Source organism: Penicillium daleae, assembly GCF_028827525.1.
Source record: "Penicillium daleae strain IBT 16125 chromosome Unknown utg000008l_segment0_segment0, whole genome shotgun sequence".
NCBI classification, from domain to species: Eukaryota; Fungi; Ascomycota; class Eurotiomycetes; order Eurotiales; family Aspergillaceae; genus Penicillium; species Penicillium daleae.
In genome coordinates this window covers 3,301,895-3,319,035 of record NW_026623156.1, presented here as the reverse complement: position 1 = coordinate 3,319,035, position 17,141 = coordinate 3,301,895, and the positions used below count along the sequence as shown (strand labels likewise).

The 17,141-nt window shown below is 48.4% G+C and overlaps 9 protein-coding genes across 9 annotated transcripts; 2 read left to right on the top strand and 7 right to left on the bottom strand.

The window, feature by feature from the left end:
- Nucleotides 1-665: 665 nt before the first annotated feature.
- Nucleotides 666-1,679, top strand: N7458_009729 (NRDE family protein; the record flags this gene model as incomplete). The annotated part of the gene is made up of 2 exons (XM_056913111.1): nucleotides 666-731; nucleotides 783-1,679. The coding sequence occupies 2 exons, from the start codon at nucleotides 666-668 to the stop codon at nucleotides 1,677-1,679; spliced, it is 963 nt and encodes a 320-aa protein (XP_056761960.1).
- A 1,240-nt stretch (nucleotides 1,680-2,919) lies between these two features.
- egl3 (putative extracellular endoglucanase/cellulase) lies at nucleotides 2,920-4,638 on the top strand (the record flags this gene model as incomplete). The annotated part of the gene is made up of 5 exons (XM_056913110.1): nucleotides 2,920-3,043; nucleotides 3,116-3,324; nucleotides 3,402-3,466; nucleotides 3,526-3,623; nucleotides 3,680-4,638. The coding sequence occupies 5 exons, from the start codon at nucleotides 2,920-2,922 to the stop codon at nucleotides 4,636-4,638; spliced, it is 1,455 nt and encodes a 484-aa protein (XP_056761959.1).
- A 438-nt stretch (nucleotides 4,639-5,076) lies between these two features.
- N7458_009727 (amino acid transporter) lies at nucleotides 5,077-5,327 on the bottom strand (the record flags this gene model as incomplete). The annotated part of the gene is made up of 2 exons (XM_056913109.1): nucleotides 5,077-5,196; nucleotides 5,226-5,327. 2 exons carry the CDS (start codon nucleotides 5,325-5,327, stop codon nucleotides 5,077-5,079), a joined length of 222 nt encoding a protein of 73 aa, XP_056761958.1.
- Nucleotides 5,328-8,691: 3,364 nt separating this feature from the next.
- On the bottom strand, nucleotides 8,692-9,235 carry N7458_009726 (uncharacterized protein; the record flags this gene model as incomplete). Its single annotated transcript, XM_056913108.1, has 2 exons — nucleotides 8,692-8,884; nucleotides 8,940-9,235. The coding sequence occupies 2 exons, from the start codon at nucleotides 9,233-9,235 to the stop codon at nucleotides 8,692-8,694; spliced, it is 489 nt and encodes a 162-aa protein (XP_056761957.1).
- Nucleotides 9,236-9,254: 19 nt separating this feature from the next.
- N7458_009725 (uncharacterized protein) lies at nucleotides 9,255-10,062 on the bottom strand (the record flags this gene model as incomplete). Its single annotated transcript, XM_056913107.1, has 3 exons — nucleotides 9,978-10,062; nucleotides 9,660-9,929; nucleotides 9,255-9,581 (listed from the first exon to the last, which is right to left on the bottom strand). The coding sequence occupies exons 1-3, from the start codon at nucleotides 9,984-9,986 to the stop codon at nucleotides 9,255-9,257; spliced, it is 606 nt and encodes a 201-aa protein (XP_056761956.1). The 5' UTR covers nucleotides 9,987-10,062.
- Nucleotides 10,063-11,013: 951 nt separating this feature from the next.
- Nucleotides 11,014-11,691, bottom strand: N7458_009724 (aspartate transaminase; the record flags this gene model as incomplete). Its single annotated transcript, XM_056913106.1, has 1 exon — nucleotides 11,014-11,691. One exon carries the CDS (start codon nucleotides 11,689-11,691, stop codon nucleotides 11,014-11,016), a length of 678 nt encoding a protein of 225 aa, XP_056761955.1.
- Nucleotides 11,692-11,864: 173 nt separating this feature from the next.
- N7458_009723 (Proline-specific permease) lies at nucleotides 11,865-12,554 on the bottom strand (the record flags this gene model as incomplete). The annotated part of the gene is made up of 3 exons (XM_056913105.1): nucleotides 11,865-11,969; nucleotides 12,049-12,317; nucleotides 12,446-12,554. The coding sequence occupies 3 exons, from the start codon at nucleotides 12,552-12,554 to the stop codon at nucleotides 11,865-11,867; spliced, it is 483 nt and encodes a 160-aa protein (XP_056761954.1).
- A 194-nt stretch (nucleotides 12,555-12,748) lies between these two features.
- N7458_009722 (uncharacterized protein) lies at nucleotides 12,749-13,624 on the bottom strand (the record flags this gene model as incomplete). The annotated part of the gene is made up of 1 exon (XM_056913104.1): nucleotides 12,749-13,624. The coding sequence occupies one exon, from the start codon at nucleotides 13,622-13,624 to the stop codon at nucleotides 12,749-12,751; it is 876 nt and encodes a 291-aa protein (XP_056761953.1).
- Nucleotides 13,625-16,208: 2,584 nt separating this feature from the next.
- Nucleotides 16,209-17,067, bottom strand: N7458_009721 (SGNH/GDSL hydrolase family protein; the record flags this gene model as incomplete). The annotated part of the gene is made up of 2 exons (XM_056913103.1): nucleotides 16,209-16,664; nucleotides 16,756-17,067. Coding segments are annotated over 2 exons (768 nt in total), but the record flags the coding sequence as incomplete, so codon positions are not given.
- Between the last annotated feature and the right edge of the window lie 74 nt (nucleotides 17,068-17,141).

The window sequence follows — 17,141 nt, the reverse complement described above, 5'->3', positions numbered from 1 at the left end:
TCAGGCAGCTCTCTCCAACGCGGTGGTTGAAGGAAGGGCTGAGCAGGCTTAGATAGGGTGGACCCCGAATTTCTGAAACATCGAAAAATCGATTCTTACAAGCTCAAAGAAGAGCAGAGAAAGAAGAACCAGGAATAGGGATGGAAGCAACAAGATAGATTTGAGTCGTGGAGCTGTGGAGATCTGTGATCAGCTTTTGCCCCGTCCATCTCGAGGCGGTCATGCTTCCGATCAACGGCTCGTCTTGACGTCACGCGAGATGCTGGTTCTGCCCTTCTCCGAATGCCAGGACGGTCTGCGGAGAAATCACTAGTCATCACCGACCATTTATCTCGAGCATTCTCAAGGTCGCAATAATACAGCCGACATATTCGTCGTTCATAAGGGTTGACCTCTGTGGGACGAGCCAAGATCGACGTGCCACTACCGACGACTGGCTGCGGCTCTCAACAATCGGCCCAATCACCCGAGGCCCAAGGCGCTTGCATGCCCGCTGACATTGTCTCTTCTTTCGCTCGCGGCCCTCTGTTACATTTTGCAATCCTGTGAATACCTTGCGAATCGCAGATACACCCTACTTCTTCCAACTACTGTGTCGTGTTTGCGCATATCCGCCAGTTTACCCTTCCCCGCTTCAGGTGTCCCAAGAACCTCGGAACTAAACAATGTGTATCGTACTGGTCTCAACCGCCCACCCTGCCTATTCGTTGATCATTATTGACAATAGAGATGTGCGTGGTTGATAATCACAGATTCGTGGTACTTCTACTAACTATGATTAGGAATTCCTTCGACGACCAACCTCGTTGCCAGAGTGGTGGCCGGAGCCAGCTTCGCATGTCCTCGGCTCACGCGACTTGGCGCGAGCCACGCATGGCACCTGGATGGGAGTCACCAAGCAAGGCAAAGTAGCAGTGCTCACCAACTACCGCGAGGATAGTTGCGCCCAGGCCGTCGGGGTACATAGCCGTGGCCGGATTGTCAACAGCTGGCTCACCAGTTCCCCGAGCGAGGGTCAGACCACCCACAGCTTTGTCCAGGAGATGGTCGCCAGCCCGGAAGCCAAGCAAGTTGGGGGATTTAGCCTGGTTTGTGGTCGGATCAATGAACCCCTGGCCATTGTCTCCAACCGTTCATCCGACATGGACCAAATCACCTGGGTAGCCGCGGAGAAGAATCAAACCCGAGGGATCAGCAACACCAGTGTCGATGATCGGACATGGCCTAAGATACTAATTGGTGAAAACCTCATGCAACGTGCTATCGAGGACCATGTGAAAGCTCAGGAAGATGAGGAGATCCTACTCCAGCGGCTCCTTGGGGTGCTCAGCACCGACACCTTGCCGCGACTACCGGAAGGAACCAACGTCGACACTTACATCCCACACCTACGGAAGAGTATATTTGTTCCCGTGATCGGGGCCGAGGACGATATCAACCGAACGGCCGAAGATGTCGCGGCCGCCCGCGTTGAGGACGAAATGAAGCAGCCTCAGACCATCGGACCCCTGGACCAGAATTATTCCACGGGCCTGTACGGGACCCAGAGGCAGACAATTATCCTGGCTCGGCCCGATGGTCGAGTTCGGTATTTTGAGCGGACCCTGTATGATAACGATGCCAAGGCCGTGCCCGTCGGACAAGGCGATCGGTCTTTTGAGTTTCACGTCGAACAATAGCAATTAGCCGGCCACGACCGATCTGCCCTGCAGCGACCGTGGCTCAAATGTAGACTCTGACGTGATATGCTCATGATGAAACAGGCATCACCTCAGTGATCCGAGGATGCGAAAGAGACAGGGATCCTGCGGACATAATCGACATTCCCTGTTGCCTGCGTGTTATACAGTTAACTAGACTTGGATTCGCTTCCAAGCGGTGTAATTGAATATCAACTCCACTTATCCTGATAACCCATATTATTATATATGCTTACCCTGTCAAGGACAATTATATGAGATCAGTTCGCAAAGGAGCTTCCGAAACCATTCAGGCTAAGCGCGAGTGAACTATTCACCGACCCTCATAACTAAACGATCCGCCGTAGTCCGCCATGTTTCAGCTTAAGAGCCTGCTCATCTACCCGGCACCATTTTCTTCCCCTTGTTTCTCGGTGTCTTCCACAATAGGAGAAACGCCGAGCCCACCGCCCCTGGAACCGGAATAATTTCCTGGCATTCTTCCACTTATGGGTTTTGCCCAGTCGTTCTATACGGCGCTTCGCGAAATGACCCTGATCCCCTGTGGGCCCTGCGTCAAACTAAGTCGACCAATTTCCACTCCACACTTTGGCAGCCTCTATCATCACAATACGGAGTATAACGGTCTGCCCAGTGCCCACCGCAGGCGGATCTCCGTGCTAGCCTAATATCTTATGGCTAGATTGCTCATGGACTAACCTCATCAGGCAACGACGCAATGAAAATTAGATTGACTATGGCCAGAGCAGGACCGTTCCAGCCTGTTCATGCTGGATCCAGTGGCCCCAAGCCATCGCTAATATTCACCCAGCAGATCCATCAAAGTGGAGGAACTATTGGTTTCTTGATTCCCTGCAAGGCTAGCCTCCGCCAGCCCTTATTCCATGCCCGGCCGAATGGCGGTTATTCTCATTCTGGCATGTAGAGGGGACCTCGAATGACGAACCCACTCCGTGTATCAGATGCTTCGCTCGCTTTAACCGAACCCAATGGTCTACCCTGTTTGACGCCCACCCCCTCTTCCAATATGTCGAGCTATATAATGCATGAGGCCTCACAGTCGCTTGGCTTCTTCTACTTCTATTACTTTGTTAACCTTCCTTTCCTTTAAGCATCAAGACTGGTTTCTTGGTCGTTTCTTTCTTTTTACAACCCATTGGGCTTCACATTCTTTCGTTCGACAAACTCATAGTCATTCTTTCTCTACCAATTCTTCAAAATGAAGTTCACCAACATGGTTCTGGCCGCTAGCGCTGCTGGCATGGCCGTTGCTTATCCCCGTGGCCGTGACGTTATGCCCAACAAGCGCAGCATTGAGAAGAAGCGCGCTACTGGCTTTACCTGTAAGTCTCTCCCTTGGTGAGCTGGACATTTACGGCTTCTGTAGAGAGACACATGATACTAATGGCAAGTAGGGGTCGGTGTCAGCGAGTCTGGTGCCGAGTTTGGATCCGCCATCCCTGGTACTTTGGGAACGGATTACACCTGGCCGGTGACTTCCAAGATTCAGGTCCTGCGCGATGCTGGCATGAACATCTTCCGTGTTCCCTTCTTGATGGAGCGCCTGGTGCCTGGCAGCATCACTGGTACTCTGGATGCGACCTACCTCGCTGATCTCAAGACTGTACGTGACGGATCCGTTCTGAATGGCTAGGAAGAGCCTCAAGCATGGACTAACTTAGGGGTTTCTTTGCATGATAGACCGTCAACTTCATCACCGCAAGCGGTGCCTACGCCGTCCTTGACCCCCACAACTATGGCCGATAGTATGAAATCTCATCCTTTCTTCTGTATCTTCGAGCCTTGATATTGACATCTCAAACAGCTCTGGCAGTGTCATCTCCTCTACCGACAACTTCAAGACCTGGTGGACGACCGTCGCTACCGAGTTTGCTTCCAACGACAAGGTCATCTTTGATACCAGTAAGTCTTTTGCCAGCATCGAGATTACTCAACAGTGACTAATACACTACCTCTAGACAACGAGTACCACGACATGGATCAGACCCTCGTCCTCAACCTGAACCAGGCTGCCATCGACGGTATCCGTGCCGCTGGTGCCACCTCCCAGTATATCTTCGTCGAGGGCAATGCCTGGACCGGCGCCTGGTCCTGGACCAGCAACAACGACAACATGAAGGGTCTGACCGACCCCCAGGACAAGATCGTCTACGAGATGCACCAGTATCTCGACTCCGACAGCTCCGGTACCTCTGAGACCTGCGTTAGCAGCACCATTGGCCAGGAGCGCCTGGAGTCCGCCACCACCTGGCTGAAGGACAACGGCAAGAAGGGCTTCATCGGTGAGTTCGCCGGTGGTGTCAACTCTGTCTGTGAGTCCGCCGTCGAGGGCATGCTCTCCTACATGTCCGAAAACACCGATGTCTGGATGGGTGCCGAGTGGTGGGCTGCTGGTCCCTGGTGGGGATCCTACATGTACTCGCTCGAGCCTACTGATGGTCCCGCGTACTCGACCTACCTGCCTATCCTGGAGAAGTACTTCGTGAGCGGCTCTTCCTCCTCCTCGTCTTCGTCCTCGTCTTCTACTTCTACCACTTCTTCCTCATCCTCCACCACCACCACCGTCACCACTGTCGCTACCACCAGCGCTACCACCACAGCTGTCCAGCATACTACCACCTCTACATCTACTACCGCTCCTGTCGAGGTCACCAGCGCTCCCAACAGCCAGGTTGAAGTCTCCAGCCCTGCCGCCCAGACCACCACCGTTCCCGCGGCCACCACCACACTGATCACCAAAACCTCGTCCACTCAGTCGAACACCAGCACCGCCGCTTCCTGCTCCACCACAGGCGCCGCGGCCGGCACCGTTCCTCACTGGTACCAGTGTGGTGGTCTGAACTGGACTGGCGCTACTGCCTGCGAGAGCGGTTACACCTGCGTTGAGCAAAACCCTTACTACTCCCAGTGCCTGTAAAGAGCTAGTTTTCGAATAAAAAACAGGAGCTTGATTAAAAGGGGTGGCTTGCATACAGCATCATGCTTTTGAACTTGGATTGGTGACTTTCTTTCTTTCTGGAAGGCATTGTCTTCTTTTGTATACTTTTTTTGACTTCGATTCTACCTACTTCTACTTTTATACATTTCTTCAATCAATTTTCTGCCAAAATGCAGTTGATCATATTCAAAGAATTATATCAACGAGCTAATACGCCCAAACTGGCTCTGTGGAGCATATGGTCCCGGATACATAAAAGGTCGCAAGTTTTCAAAAATTCAACCGATCTATTACCAGAATTCTAGACGACCTTTCTTTAGTTTCGCTCTTATAAAAAGCACTTTGGAAAAGAAATGATATGAAGGGTCCGGCAGTCTTCCAGTAGTCTTTGAAACGGTTCATATCAAGCCACGCCGCCTAGGACTTGGACTTGTCGGCACAGGACCAACTGAAATTGGTAGTACTTTCGTTGATAGATCTTCCAGACACGTATAATCGTATAATCCCAGTCCACACTGAAGAATCCTTATCAGCAGACTGTCAAATGAGAAGGAAAATTCACATACAATGGTGAATCCAATGACTAGAACACCGACATTGATGATTGTCAATGCGCTTTTGGCTCGCGTAGAGAAGTAGCGACCTTTACTGAAGTGCAGCCAGAACATCGCGGAAAGTATGTTTAGGATGATACTGTAAGTAAATGAGCGATCTGAAACAGGGTTTGATGAACTCACAGCTGAAGACACTTCCAAAGAGGGAGCTGTGTAAGACCAATTAATGACTGCTATGTACGAAGGTGAGAAGATTCAGCTTACAATAAGACTTAGTGAGTCATTGAAGCTTGGAATTGACTCCGCATTGACACATGCAACAACCCATAGCGTCAACGCAATACCAACCTTACCCAAGAACCAACGGACAAAACGCTGCGGTTATGTAAATGGTCTGAACCTCGGAATAGACGAATATAGATGTTCTTACGGGCAACATGACCTGCAGTTACACCGGCAATCAAAACCTACTGAGTGTCAAATGAAGGTTCTTGGCTGAGGTGATGCATGAATCTCACGTAGCAGACATTTCTCATTACCGGCCCAGCAGAGGATAGAGCAGGAGACTTTCATTTAGATTGGCCAGTAAGAAGGTGGCGCATCCCCCGGGCCTGGGAATTGATTATCAATGGTATCCGGAATCATCAACGCCAACATTGGATAATGGCTAGATGCTGAATGTGCAGTCTGCGACCTCATGCGCCAAGGGCAGTATCGGAATCTTTCGCATCGACATGTAATCCGAATACAGTTTATCTGTGACATATACATCGCTCCAGTCAATCGACGCTAACATGCAAGCTTATTGGTCATATTATGTGGGGCCGGAGAAGCTGCTGCTCTCCGGTAAACTCCTTCAAATCCGACTTTCAGCCGTAGGATGTACACGGATTCCAGAGAACAACTCCGGGGTGTTTGGATTTCTCCGAGTGCAGAGGCTTGGAGCGGAACACGGAACTCAAACTAACATCCGCGGGTCAACTGAGCAGATACAGCCCTTTGCGGAGATAGTATAAGTCACGTGCTCGGGATGGGGTGTTTCTCCGCATTTCGTTGATTAGGCTGAATGAATGAATTGACATACCTTTTGGAGGAAGTCATCGATCAGGCAATTGCAGGTATCAATAATCATAAAGAAGTAATACCTTCTGCCTGTTTCAACAGCTTAGTTGGGTAAAGTATCCCGTGACATGGCAGCTTTCACTTTTTAACCCACCACCTACGACGAGTCAGCCAAAAATATATTTCCGAAATTAGGATCTCGCTGGTTGGGATAGTTTTTTTTCTTAAAGTCTTTGGCTACCTCCGCTCTACGTGTAGTCTTCCGCCCTCAGTGAGAACTTTGCCTGTATATGAAACGTCAAGAAAGGGATACGAGATCTTTTCCTATAGTATAGAGACGTTTGAAAACGACGGTTTTTCTGCCCGTCACTGTACACGGTGAGTCGCTGTTTCGCGGCATCCTACTAATTTGATGCATTGTATCATCTCTTAGCATTCTCTGTGTTCAATATGTCCAACGAATAGAAATGTAAATTCGCCAGTTTCATTGAAGTCTGATTCTACACAGAACTAGCTTAGTGATTCGACGGTGTATTAAGGGCCATTCCAATGGAATTAGTGCCTCTCTGGTCCGCATTTCTCAATCATCCGAAATACTTTACGAATAATTGACACACATCATCATGTAGCTCAGGGTGAACATGAGCAAGCACGAAAATAAATAGAATTATACAAACTCCCGTTTCCAAGACAAAAACTTCTCCAAGTAATTTGAAGAATTGTAACCGAGCTGGCCACGGGAAACCCTGCCAAGCGCTCTTAATAGATCCATTCTCTTGAGTCGACGCAGCGATTCGAATAAAGATAGCGTATGTTGGAATAACTGCCCCAAAGTAGAGAAGCACAATAGTGGCAAGAATGAAGATTATATGTGTATCCTCGGAAACCTCGAGAGCACCTAATAACCTGACCAGGTAGATAGGGAGGTAAAAGCAGGCACTTGAGGCGATGCTATAGAGTAAAATTGCTGGGAAGGTCTTAGACCAAGTTGACCACGAAGGAATGTGACGATGGTATGGGAAGCCCGATTGGCGAGTGGTAATAGCACGTATATTGGCTAATTTCAAGTTTGAGAGTAGTAACTCGACTGCTATATTGAGAAGGGAACAGTTCAATAGGCTAGATCCCTTAATAGGAAACCTAGAAACAATGAAGATCTTGACCAATCGATGGATTATGCAGATTGAAAAGCCTTGAAGATGCTGTCCTATTGATCGCACTCCATCGTTGGGCCTTTGTATTGCCGTCAGTGTTGCGATGGTATACCCGTGGGCATATATAGCCTATCAACAGTTAGTCTTACAATGTCTGGTAATGTCGTAACAAGAATACAAGATCTTGTGAACATACCAACAGAAGCCCAATCAAAGCCCCAGTCAGGGCCAGTACAAGGGGCACATTCAATGTAGCTACTTGTTGATTCTCATAATCATGAAAAGCGTTGATATTGGCTAGATCCGATGACATTTCTTGGACTGCGTTGAAGCTGTCGTTTACATGACACCCTGTTCGTTCCCAGTCACGCCACAGCCAATATTCTGAATCAGGCAGAAAGGGGCGTTGTGAAGGCAGAGGGAATACTATAGGTGAGTTGCGAAGAAGTTCAAATTTGAGTTCCTGGGAAACTTAAGAAAGGAAGATCTCAACGGATAGAAAGAAATAAATGAGAAATAGATCACGGCATAGAAAACAAGCAAGAACAATGGGTCAATAGCCGTAGGCTGAACAACATCGAGAATTTTTCACTTTTATGGTGCCGCTTCAGCCCTAGCTGCAGCTTACCTACTCAAAGACGCGATACTTCAATACGTCCCAGTAGACACGCGGCCTTTGGGGGCCAAAGGGACCGCTCTAAAACCTTTCTTACTATAGCGGCTCCTGGTCTGGTCTACTACGTTGCACTCGCTTAGCTGTGCCCCATGGAGCCCATTGCAAGAGGCAAGTATCACAGTCGAAAAACTTAGCTGGCTCTATGTATATTTAATTAAACACTGGCACAAAAGTAGTGAGGCACCGACTTGAGAGAAGAATGGTGAAGCTGGGTTTGCACCTGGCAGTACAAAGCGTATTTTACAATTGAACATGCGCAAACAAAGTCAAGACCGAATTCTTAAGTTCTTTATTGAACGAATTTTGTTTCGCTTGTTGGCTATTCGGTTGACACACAGGGAGAGAGAGGAAAAAGAAAAAAAAGGTCCTGCCCGGAATCGAACCGGGATCTAAGGAATCAGAATCCTTCGTGATGAACCATTACACTACAGGACCTAAATTGTTGAATCAGCTGCCATTTATCTAGGATTATAATTCAGTCCTACTCATTACCATCTGGATAAACTATTGCATTCCGCTCATTCTGAAAAGAACATGAATTGGAGCAAATCACATAAACAATTTAGTTCTTCCTCAAGTCTAACATTTATAGTTTTGCCCTTTCCTGAGGCTCTAGTTCTCGTCTGATCGGCCCACCACGGCTACCATCTCCCTTGAACGTATCATTCTCAGTCGCGTAGTCCTTTCGAAGACGCCACTTCTGAGCCAGTTTGGCAGGCAGGCGTCCTTTCAGAGCCAATGACATATAGTTACCAAGGACCGGCAAGAACTTGAATGCACTGAGAAAATATTGTGAACAGATCGATGAAAAATAATGTTATGGGAAGCACCTACTGCCCACTGCCAGCGCCTCCAATGAACAGATTCGAATAGTCGGGATGCCAATCCATGACAAAGTTTGCACTCGGGGTGTCTGTGTACCAGCACATGGCTAGCTTCTCAAAGGGCCTGTCACCAGGCTCAGGAAGAATCTCTCGGAGACCCTCCCTTAGACGGGCTTCTCCGTCAGCCGGGACAAAGTTGCGACGCTCTCGGGGAGGAATCAATGGCGGCGTAGAAATATTTGCCTGGTTAGTAACAAGATCCTCCGCAGTTGGTGCACGGGTATAGCCCCATCCGTGGATTGCCATCTTCAATGTCTGAGTGTCCTCATGAGGGGGGGAAATTGAACCATCCAGTCGAAAAGTTGGAGTAAATTGGCAGATTCTTGAACTTCTCCATCTCAGCGGGCGTAAGCCGAATATAACCCAGCACTTGCGCGGTCGACAGAGTCGAATTATACATGGGTACCAGGCCTGACGTCCAAGCACCTGCTGATAGTATAAAATGGTCTCCTTCAATGCGACTGCCGGTCAGGGTTCGAGCTGCTTTAATAGCTTTGCGAGAGTCAGTTTCAAATCCAACTACGGTCCCTCCACGACCGCAAATAAATGATACACCGAGTTCAAAGCAGTCATCGCGGAGTTGAGTGACAGCCTTTGCGGCGTCCGCTCAGCCAGCTTGATGGTTATTGTATCCAAAGAATCCTGGGTTGGCCAATTCTCCAGTCAGCACAGGGAACTGCTTCTTGGTAGAAGCTGCACTTTCAAGCTTGTACCAGGGCATCTTCATCCGATCAAGTGCAGCCGTTGTTTTCGTGATCCAATCCTGTCCGTAGGGGCTCGTTTTGCCAACCAGGATGTATTCAGCGGGGTAGAAAATGCCCTTGTAGCGGGGGTTGTCGCGCCATTTCAAATAAGCCTCATAGGCAAGCTCGAGGTAGTCATCATCTGCATAGTCGAACCGAACGACACGGGAGATATCAGAACTAGAGCCGTCCGGAACCTGAGGTGATCGGTTTCCTGATGATCATATTAAAAGTGAATGACTTACTGGGGGCATGTGGCGATCGACAACGACTACATTTCGATAGCCCTCCAACGCGAGTTGGTATGCCGTTGAAAGGCCAAGATTCCAGCTCCAATAATGACAAATTTGCTATCTTTGTTCATCTTTGCAGTGTTTTGCTGGATGAAGTGGTAATTACAGAACTCTCTGCACCTGGCATGCCAGCAAGCTATATTAGAGGACTTTCCCATGGTCTTGTTACTCCGCATTTCATCGGAAGCTTTGTCTATACTGCATCCCCGCTCACGTGCTCGGTATTCTCGCATTCTCCGGGGCGGGGATGGTGGGTAAACGCCCGACGCCACGAAGATAGCTAACTATGACACATACTCCGACTGGTGCGGGGTGTCGAGACTGGAGCGATAAGCTGACAAATGAAACAGTTGACTAGTTAAAAGGCAAGTAAGGTTGACTTATATCATCATAGCGCGATAGTAAACTCTTATTATATGATCTTTCAAGTCTCAAAGTCCACAGAGGTAACGATATGTGGCCCCCTAAGTCCAGATGGTCGATTCCCAGATAGTTTGCTTGCCTTCACTTGATGGAATCTGGACTGTCTACCAATTCAGCTATACTAAAATTGCATTATTATGTCAATTATGGCACACCTCGGTTTTGTTTCATTGGTGTAATAGCTATCCTCTCATGAAAACTTTACTCCCCAAGCAACGTCCTGGCCATCCGGTCTGTGAGCTGATTGTATGGAACGCAGCCTCCTCCTCTAAGATCCTGTAATTGGTGATTGTACTTCAACATGAAGAGGGTGCCATATGACCCAAAAATTATTAATCTGTATGAATGTATGCTCAGATCATAATAACGGTGGCCAACTCTGGGTAATAGCCCCTGGCCATCTGACGATAAGTTGTGTAATTTACAAGCTTGTCCGTGGAAATGGTGATGTGGAACTAAAAGAGTAGGTAGGTGCAGAAACTAGTTAGGGTCTATCAACAAGCGCAAAGTATCCTTCGAACAGCATCGTCAACCGCACGCGCGAAGTATGCCACATTATGATCGTTCAAGCCCGCAACACTGATCCTTCCAGTTTCAGCCATATACACAAGCACTTTTCTCGTAGTTCAAGCACCTGTGCTGGGGACAGCCCAGTAAAACTAAGCATGCCAATCTGGTTAACAATATGACCCCATGTGCCTGGAGTCTGCAAACGATCTAACTCCTCCTTTAGACACTTTCTCATCTTTTTAATGAGCCCACAAATGGTCAACAAATCTGCTTCCCACTCGATAAATGGCCGTGGATCATTCAGAATGATAGAGGCAATTTGCGCGCCATAAATTGGCGGGCTTGAAATTTCGGAGCGCTGGAGAATTGAAAGCTGAGAAGCAACACGGTCTACCGTCGACGAGGCACCCGGCCCGGGAGAGGCGACAAGGTGGAAGGCGCCAGCTCGCTCACCATACAGACCGAGGTTCTTGGCGAAAGACTGAGCAATTACAAGTTGAATCCCTTGCTCGACAAAATATCGGACAGCAAAATTGTCCTGAGAGAGATAACCGGTAGCAAAGCCCTGATAAGCACAGTCAAAGAATGGGAATAGATCGTTGCTTTTCATGATCTTTGCCATCTCCTTCCATTCGTCGTCCGTTGGGTCCACGCCTGTCGGATTATGGGCGCAACCGTGAAGTACGACGATGTTACTGTTACCCTTCGGCGCAGAATTGAGAGTTCGAGTCATTCCTTCGAAGTCAAAATGTTTTGGTATATTTGCGGAAGTAAGGATAGTGCTTCACGGGAAGGTCGACATTGAAGACCTGGTCATGAATGGGCCGGGACGGCGATGAGATATAAACGTTCGGACTCGGGTACTTGTCTTTTCAATCACTCCAAAAATATTCAGGATGAACGACTTCAAATAATACGATCCAAACCACGTTTCCACACCGGGCGATTGGGATCTGTAGTTGGAGGCTCCTCAATTTCTCCTTCTTGAAGACGGCCGGACCAGAGGTCCATCTGAGAAGTAGAGACAAACTGAAAAAAGTGCGTCAGTAGGGTTTTGACGAGTGATGTTATACCTGCGGTGGGATCTCACCTTCGTTCGGTGCCAGAGCTTCCACCCAATGATTGGTACGATGAAGATAGGGATTCCAATATACGCTGCAACGAATCCTGACGCTGACCAGTTACCCTTGAGGAAAACATGGAAGCCGGTAACCAGAGTGATGGTGCTAGCGCCAATGAAGCCATACCATGCGGTAAACGGTTGGAAGGCAGACCTCCAGGGCGCGGTGTCGCGACTGACGCCTTGGGCCTTCATACCAGCATGGAAACGGATATAGCAGAAGCAAAGCGTGGCCCATGCTATAAGGCCAGAAACTGTGCTCAGGTTTTGAAGCCAGGAGAAGGCTTGTGCCGCACCGCCTTTTCCAAGACCTAATAGTAGCTTCTTAGTTGAATTTTGACTTTAGCATGGACTAGAGTGTACTTACTCAGGTATGCGAGAGGCCCAAAGAGCCAAACGGTAATCACAGCCACGTAAGGGACACCCTTCTTCGAGACTCGGCCGAATATTTGCGGTAGTTGATGGTCTGTGGTCATAGCTAGAACCATACGGGAGGAGACCCAGCAGTAGGAATTTCCAGCGGACCATGCAGAGATAAGGATACAGGCGTTGACAATTGAAGACAGAGCAGAGATGCCTGCAGTTTTGATGGCAATGACGAAGGGCGAGCTGTTAGCATTGCCGGCCCCGGAGGTAAGATTTGGATCTCTGGGATCTACAGTCAAACTGATCAAGAGCGCGCCGATGATGTAGAAGATCCGATGCGGTAGGTAATGTAGCGAGCAGCTTTCGGAATAGCATAAGTAGGGTTGACCGATTCAGCGGCCGTGATCACGACGGTTTCGATACCGATAAAGCTGAATGACGCGTTAACGAATGCAGATAGGAATCCCAAGAAGTGTCCCTTAGGACCCACGATGCCATTGTAATTTGTCCACGCGCCAGGATCGTTCCAGTAGCGGAAGCCGATACGGTCGCGGGCGGTGATCACGATAGACACGAAGATGAGGCCGAGGAAACAAGTGACCTTAACGACACCACCGATGACCTCTGTTTCACCGTAGAAGCGGACGTTCATCAGATTGATTGCTAAGATCAAGGTCAGACTGACCGTAATCACCACGGCTGGAGTCAGATCAGTCCAGTAGGCTACCACTAATGCCGCCGCCGATGTCTCAGAGGCAATGGCAATCATAAAGACGTAGCCATAGGAGATCGACAAGGAGAATCCTACTGCGGGGTCGATAAAACGAGTGGCCCAGTGAGGAAAGGAGCCGGCTGTAGGGAAAAGAGTGGCCAATTCAGCGATGCTCTGCATCACGCACCACAACACTGATCCGACTATAGTGTAGGCAAGGAAAAGTCCGGCAGGGCCTGCTTTTGCATAGGCAGCACCAGTCCCAATAAACAGACCAGTACCTATACCGCTACAGAAACCAATCATAGTAACCTGGTAATTGCGCAGACGGCGTTGAGTGGCACCTCGGCCACCAACATTGAGTTGCATTTCATGCTTGACGTCGCCGGCGATCTCACCGACAGCAAAATCTCCCCCAGATTGAGGCTGGATAGCGCCTTCAGCGGTGTTGGCCTCTGACTTCTTCATTGTGTTGTATTGCCCGATCTTGCGGGTTCGTTAGGATAAGAAAGTACCTGCTCTGACGAGCCTAAGGGAGTGAATGTTGTTGTGGGTCATTTCGTAGACCCGCAAGTGTCTTTATATGCGGGGGTGGGGCGAGAGGAGTAAGTAGGCCCGTATCTTGGAGAGTTGATTGTAAAACTCCGACCATGTGAGCGGAGAAAGATAAAGGTTCTGTACAAACTTCTCCGGTCCTGCTGTGGAGATCGCGTGTTAAAGTCTTAGTACGGTAGCCGATAGACGCCATGATATAATGCGCTAGTGGCTGACCGCTTTAAAGTCCGTCTTCCGTTGGTTCGGCGGAGATACACGGATCTGATTGGCCAGTTGTCCCAATCTAAGCTTTCTGCTAGCCAAATCCTAGCGTGTGATTCTCTGGCGTCTATCGGCCGCCGTCGGGTCCTGGCACTTGGACCATCACCGCTGGCAATATATCCCAACCTCTCTTGCTGCGCCAGCTCAAGGAGAAGCAGAAAGAGCCATATTTCTCTCCACAACATAGATTAACATCTCTGCCAGGAGAAATTCAACCGCCGTGAGCATCTTGAACGTCACCTTCGCCGCCATTCTGGCGCCCAACCATTCGCTTGCCCATTATGTTCGCGGTCATTCTCACGGCAGTGAGTTCTACTTGTTCACTCTGGACCTTATGGGGCGAATTGTATACTAACTTAGAGGAATCGCAGAGATACCCTAGCTCGACATATCATAACGCATGGCACAGAGGTTCGGGGGCTTCTTGTGTATTTGTTCATCTAACCGGTGTTGGAATGCTATCAACACCAGGGGGTGCGCAGCGGTTATTAAAAGAGTCCCTTCGGGTATTTCTTGTTCGGACAGGGTGGCCTACTCTTCGCAAGGGTTTAATCATGTGCATGAGCGAGCTTCTCAATGATTGCTCCCCTACGAAGGGACTCAGTATTCCAGCTAAGAAAAGTATTATTCATTCAACTATAACTTGCGTTTTGCTTCCAGCTGAGGGACAATAAGGCCAGTAGAGCTGATCATATTGGTCTATATAGATTCATGTATGCAGATTGGTTTCAAGGCCCAAAACCTGCAAGGGCATACTTTTCTCAGACAGAGCAATATTTTCACGCGAGGATAATTACATTGACATCGGGTCAACAAGAAAAGCTGAACCCTTTTGCTTTTACTGAGTCTGAAAAAATGAGACCAGAGCCATTCAAGGTCCGTTTCATTCCTCGCAGCGAAACACGAGTCAAGGTAATTCTACAAGAAGTTCCGAATGCGAGGAAGACTTAGAGTCTCTGAAGAGAGCCTCAAGTGTTCGAAGCCACCTTTTTTGTGTAGCTGCCTTGAAGCCGCCTAGGGGCCAGGGTTATAATCATGGCAGTCGTAATGCGCCGTGTTGAACTACGAAAATTTATTCCTTTATCAGCTCATTAGCGATACTGCAACAAGTGACGGTTCCATGTATTGTATATCAGGCGACTCTAGGAGGGGTATACGACTTCACTTGATACACGATGCGATTAGCAGAACGCGAGTTTTGTTAGTTTCAAAAATAATTGACAGAGATTGTCCTATCAACCTTATCCAATGATCCGTACCATGTACCGGATGAAAATCAAAAGTACGATGGCTTCTAGAATAGGAGTAAAAGAACCTGGTATTCGTTTTCGGATATCACTTAGGCGAGACAACTCGATTGCTTGTGAGCGAAAATGGGCCGTCTTATGTACTCTAATGTACCAAAGCTTTATCCTCCTGATGTGCTCACTGACAAGCAGAATATCTGGGACATGACTCTGACTCAATTTCTTATTTCTTTTAACATCGGAGTAAAGAAGGCAACCGTTACTTTGCGACCAAAGTTCTTGTTCTTGTTAGCCTATCCGAAAGAGCAGAAAAGATGTTGACAATGGGCTCTTTGAAGGCAAATTTCGCGAGCAGGCCAGCGCATTTATCGGTGATCCCAAGGGATCTTTGATGGTGACAGTGGAGGAGAGAATGTAATAGGATGCTAGCCTTCTGCATCACATTCTATTGAACAGTTTCCTCTTCTTCTAGCCTACTCAATTTTTGCTCCTGTTAGGAGACCGCGTTCACATTCAGATTCCACACGCAGCAGAAAGATAGCCACTAGACAATTGCTAGGAATTTGGCAAAGCGTGGTGTACTGAAGTGAGATGAATTTGGTAGAAAATGGACTGTTACACCAGGCTGGGAGCTGACTGTTGTAAACTAAAGGAGGAATTGCAGATATATCAGTTGAGGGACGATTCCCAGCGCTTGAAAACACTATGCTCAAAATGACGTGTTAGAGAAATGATTAATGACTACTAGTTTAGCGAGGATATTTGGCTTAGGTATATAACTGAAGGATGGATGCCATGTGTAGATTAGACATCACAAGCATAGGCGGTTTTCATTGAAAGAGAATCGACGCCCGCGTGGGCTATATGTATTCTTGGCTTTGCCTTTGGAAGTAACTGCCTCAATGTCTTGGCGACACCTCATCTTCCCTTCGCCACCAAATGTTGCAAAATCATCCCTGGACCAAGCTTTAATCGAAGACAAACATTCTTCAATTCTTCTTTTTTATCAAATCAAACAGATGACTTGCCACGGATTGCATTCCCTTCAGATTTGGATGGAACATGGGACCGCGTTGGAACAACAACCGCAAGCTAAACCCTTCTACCCAAGGCTCCTCGCTACCAAGAGCATGGGCTTGACTGATCGTGTGCATTGGTACCCTCGTACACCATTCAGAGCGGGCCGAGGCGATTGTCTCGTATGCTGATTGAAGTGCAGAGGCAACATTGCGGTGATGATCAATTCTTTCCTGGCTGAGCCCAACATCCCTTTTGGGCTTGGTTACCGGGCCGAAAACAGCGAGGTATTCAACTAGGAATATACGGGCTTCGGGAAATCTCTGGTGTATCTCATCAACAGCAGAACCGAGCCGATTGATCAGCCCGTCTGGCGATAAGTTCGCTACCGATTCACTCTTCTTGGGGGATGCAAAGGCCGAAGTGATCTTTCGGACGGCATGTATGAGCAGGTTGATTGTTTTCCCCACCAAGGAATTATCCCATACATCTTTAAAAAATGCCACCGATATACCCCACGTCGTTTCCACCAGCAGTTATAGTGATGATATTCGCGTCGGATGGTATCTTTGAAATTTGTGGTGCGAAAGTGGCTTTGGAGAATGGGGCGGATTGCGGTGCCGTTGTGATATTGAGCAAAGTTGACCCCGATGCGGTCAAATCAGTGAGCTTGGCATTCAAAGAGGCTGCCAGGAGATGAGGATAATTTTTTGTGGATCGTCGCGCAGCACGAGGCTCTTCTTGGGGCTGTATGCCAGGACCAGCGGCAAATGAACTTCCGAGGCTGACGATATGAAGCTGGGCGGTTGCAGCCTCCGCGGTGGCTACTTTCTGGGAATCCATTATATTCAGAACACGATCATCTGTTCATTCGTGAAGATATTTTAGAGCGTGACGTTCAGTTG